General features: G+C 59.9%; 1 protein-coding gene across 1 annotated transcript; it reads left to right on the top strand.

The window, feature by feature from the left end:
* On the top strand, window positions 1-2,723 carry PPDPF (pancreatic progenitor cell differentiation and proliferation factor). Its single transcript, XM_063172474.1, has 5 exons — window positions 1-102; window positions 1,058-1,146; window positions 1,910-1,984; window positions 2,117-2,213; window positions 2,390-2,723. The coding sequence occupies exons 2-5, from the start codon at window positions 1,092-1,094 to the stop codon at window positions 2,532-2,534; spliced, it is 372 nt and encodes a 123-aa protein (XP_063028544.1). The 5' UTR covers window positions 1-102; window positions 1,058-1,091; the 3' UTR covers window positions 2,535-2,723.
* The last annotated feature ends 218 nt before the right edge of the window (window positions 2,724-2,941 follow it).

Below are 2,941 nucleotides of genomic sequence, written 5' to 3'. Positions count from 1 at the left end.
CTCAGGCCGTGCGGTGCGAGCGATCCGCGGCCCCGCGCCGGACCCCGGCCCTCCCTGCCCTGCCCTCCCTGCCCGAGCCCGCCGGACCCGCACACGGCCCAGGTGCGCTGCCGGGGAGGGGACGGGGGGCCCCCGAGCCTTTGCTTTGCCAGGGGGCCGCGCTGGGGTCGCTGTGGGGTGGAATTTCGCCGTGCCTCAGTTTCCCCGCTAAGGTTGATTCCCCCGCGTGTCCGGCAGCTGTTGGCAGCTGGCGCTGTGAGCCCCTGAGCGGTTTTTAGAGATTTCTTGGAGAACAAGGGGTCGGGCTGTGGGAAGAGTCAGCGGCTGGCAGGAAGGTGCTTTGTGCCCGGAGGAGGGAAGGAACTGGAGCTGCAGTTCAGAAAGAATTTCTCCAGTTCAGAACTGGGGCTGGACCGCATCAAAGGTGAAGCGGGCGGGTTTATCCCGGCTCTGGCTGATGGGGAGCTCGCCGAGGACAGGCTGGGGCTGGAGTTTCTTGCAGGAACACCCTCGGTGTGTGCCCCAGCTCAGGTCAGGCTGGGGCTGGAGTTTCTTACAGGAACACCCTCGGTGTGTGCCCCAGCTCAGGTCAGGCTGGGGCTGGAGTTTCTTACAGGAACACCCTCGGTGTGTGCCCCAGCTCAGGTCAGGCTGGGGCTGGAGTTTCTTGCAGGAACACCCTCGGTGTGTGCCCCAGCTCAGCGTTTCTCTGCTTCTTATGCAACATCCGCCCCAGATTTTGTAACTCCAGATGTTGATCTAAGGAGGGGAGCTGGATTCCTGCAAGAAAATCACCCGGGGTGGGGCTGGGGGGTCGGGAAGGGGCTGTGCCAGGCTGTGCTCTGCACAGGCAGTTGTGTAGGACGGAATTATTTTGGCTTTGCACGTAGCTCTTGGAGCTCTGTGGGTTTAATCCGTGTGCAGTGAGCCCCAGCCGCCGTTCCCAGTGCAGGGCTAGGAATGGAACTCTGTGAATGGTTCCATTTGCACCCCTGCAGCATTTGGGGGCTCAGGGCTGGGTCGGGGTGGGTGCTGACAGCTGCCTCTGTGCTCCCAGGTTCAGATCTGCACAAGAACCAAGATCAGGAACCATGGCATCCATCCCATCCAGCGGCTCGCTCATGGCCACGCACAACTATCGCAGAAGTAAGGGCAGGCTGGGGCTGGGGGTGCTGGGTGGGCACATGGGGGTCTCTGCCAGCTGTGGGGGGATGCGGCTCCAGCAGAGATGGAGCTGAGCTCGGGTCTGTGCTTTCAGCTGCATCCCCATGGGAGTGTTTGGTGAGGAAAGGGCACAGCCAGCAATGTCCCTGCTGCTGCCCAGACCCTCCTTGGGCCCCCCAGCCCATCTGTACCGGCTGCTGAGGGGGCTCAAATCTCTTCACTTGTTACTAAGATTGTAGGGGATGGGGTGGATGGTTTCACCTTGCACTGTTGCTTCAGAAGTGAGCTCCAAAACCAGTCTGGGCAATGGTTGCTCCTGGTTCCTCATCTGGGAGAGAGTTTCTGGTTTAATGCATTGCTTAAACCAGAGGGAATTAAAGGATTCCCCCGAGATGAAAAAAGCAGCAGGCTTGGAGCTGTTGTACTAAAAGCACATGGATTATACACAGGAATTTGCATCCTCTTGGCCTCAAGTCATCTCTCAAAGCCACTAAATTTTATCCTTGGGGTTGCAGGTTTTTCCCTGCAGACGTGTTCAGGTGTTTTTCTGGTCCCTATGTTTGGAATGTCTCTTCCCTTCCTAGTGGTTTTTGCTGGCCTGGCACTAAACTGGGCACGCAGTGGAGTGAGTCAGTGATGAGGCTGAGCTGTATCACCCAGGCACAGCCTCACCAAGGCTATGTTTTCCTTCTCATGGCATGACCACAGGTCAGCAGTGGTTCTGATGGCCGTGATTTTTCCACAGGGCGCCTGAGCTCCACATCCAGCACCAGCTCCTGCAGCTCAGAGTACTCTGGGGAGGTCATCCCCCATGGCCCAGGTGAGTGTCACCTGTCCTGGCTCGTGGGAGCTCTTCCTGGAGGTGACCCAGCCCCTCCTGTGGGGTGAGGTTGGGGTGCCCAGGTTGCACTGACCTGGACTCTCCCTGCCATGCCCTGTTCCTGTTCCTCAGAACTGCCCAAGTCTGACCCTGGCCAGTGGTGGTCCAGCTTCTTCTTCGGGAAGACAACTCACCCAGCCATGAGAACGGTGTCAGAGTCCCAGGAGAGGTGAGTGCCTTGAGGTGACACGGGGTAGCAGCACCAGGGGCCATCCCCGCTGCATCCCCAGGGCGCATCCCGACCCCATGGACCACATCCATATCATCCAGGAATGAACGCAGGGCAGCAGTGCCGCACGCGGGGGCTGGCACGGTGGCTGACTGTCCCTGTGCTGTGTGTTACAGCCCGGTAGCCCTGCGGGTGGCCACAGCACCGATGGCCTGCGGGCTGGTGGCGGCCCCGGGCGCGGGGCGGAGGCGCCACGCCAGCGAGTCGAGCATCACGGCCGCTCCCTCCCACCCGGCGGGCACGGCCCCTCCTCCCCTGTAGAACCCCGGCTGCTCCGAGCAAAACGCGCTGCTCCCTCATGGAAAACCGCAGCGACCCCGACGATTCCACTCCAGCCTTTTTTACTCTCTCCCGGTGTAACTAAGCCCTCTCGAAGCACATGCAGGAACACGTTTGTATTTTACCCTCAACTCGTACAATGGCAATGAATAAACTTGAGCAGCCTTTTAAGACGTTGTGGGTTGTTTTTTGTCCGCAGAGCGGTGCTGGGGGTGTTGGTGGGGCTGGACCAGGATGATGGTTTGTCCCAGGATGTGCTGGTGCCAGTATCACGTGCCAGCCTGGCTCCGTGTGTTTTGCACATGAGCAGGATCTGGCTGGGCTGTGCTGGTGTTGCAAACGCCTTCCCTCAGCCTCTTCTCTCCTTACTTGGCTCCGCAGCCTGTCCC

This window comes from Melospiza melodia, chromosome 19, assembly GCF_035770615.1.
Source record: "Melospiza melodia melodia isolate bMelMel2 chromosome 19, bMelMel2.pri, whole genome shotgun sequence".
Lineage (NCBI taxonomy): Eukaryota > Metazoa > Chordata > Aves > Passeriformes > Passerellidae > Melospiza > Melospiza melodia.
Note: the sequence above shows the minus strand (reverse complement) of the source record. Positions and strands in the feature narration are given on the sequence as shown.

Excerpts from the sequence above, each read along its gene's own strand:
- PPDPF (XM_063172474.1), top strand. The coding sequence starts at position 1,092 with ATGGCATCCATCCCATCCAGCGGCTCGCTCATGGCCACGCACAACTAT. Across the intron at positions 1,147-1,909 it reads CACGCACAACTATCGCAGAA|GGCGCCTGAGCTCCACATCC; the intron begins GTAAGGGCAGGC and ends ATTTTTCCACAG. Across the intron at positions 2,214-2,389 it reads GTGTCAGAGTCCCAGGAGAG|CCCGGTAGCCCTGCGGGTGG; the intron begins GTGAGTGCCTTG and ends TGTGTGTTACAG.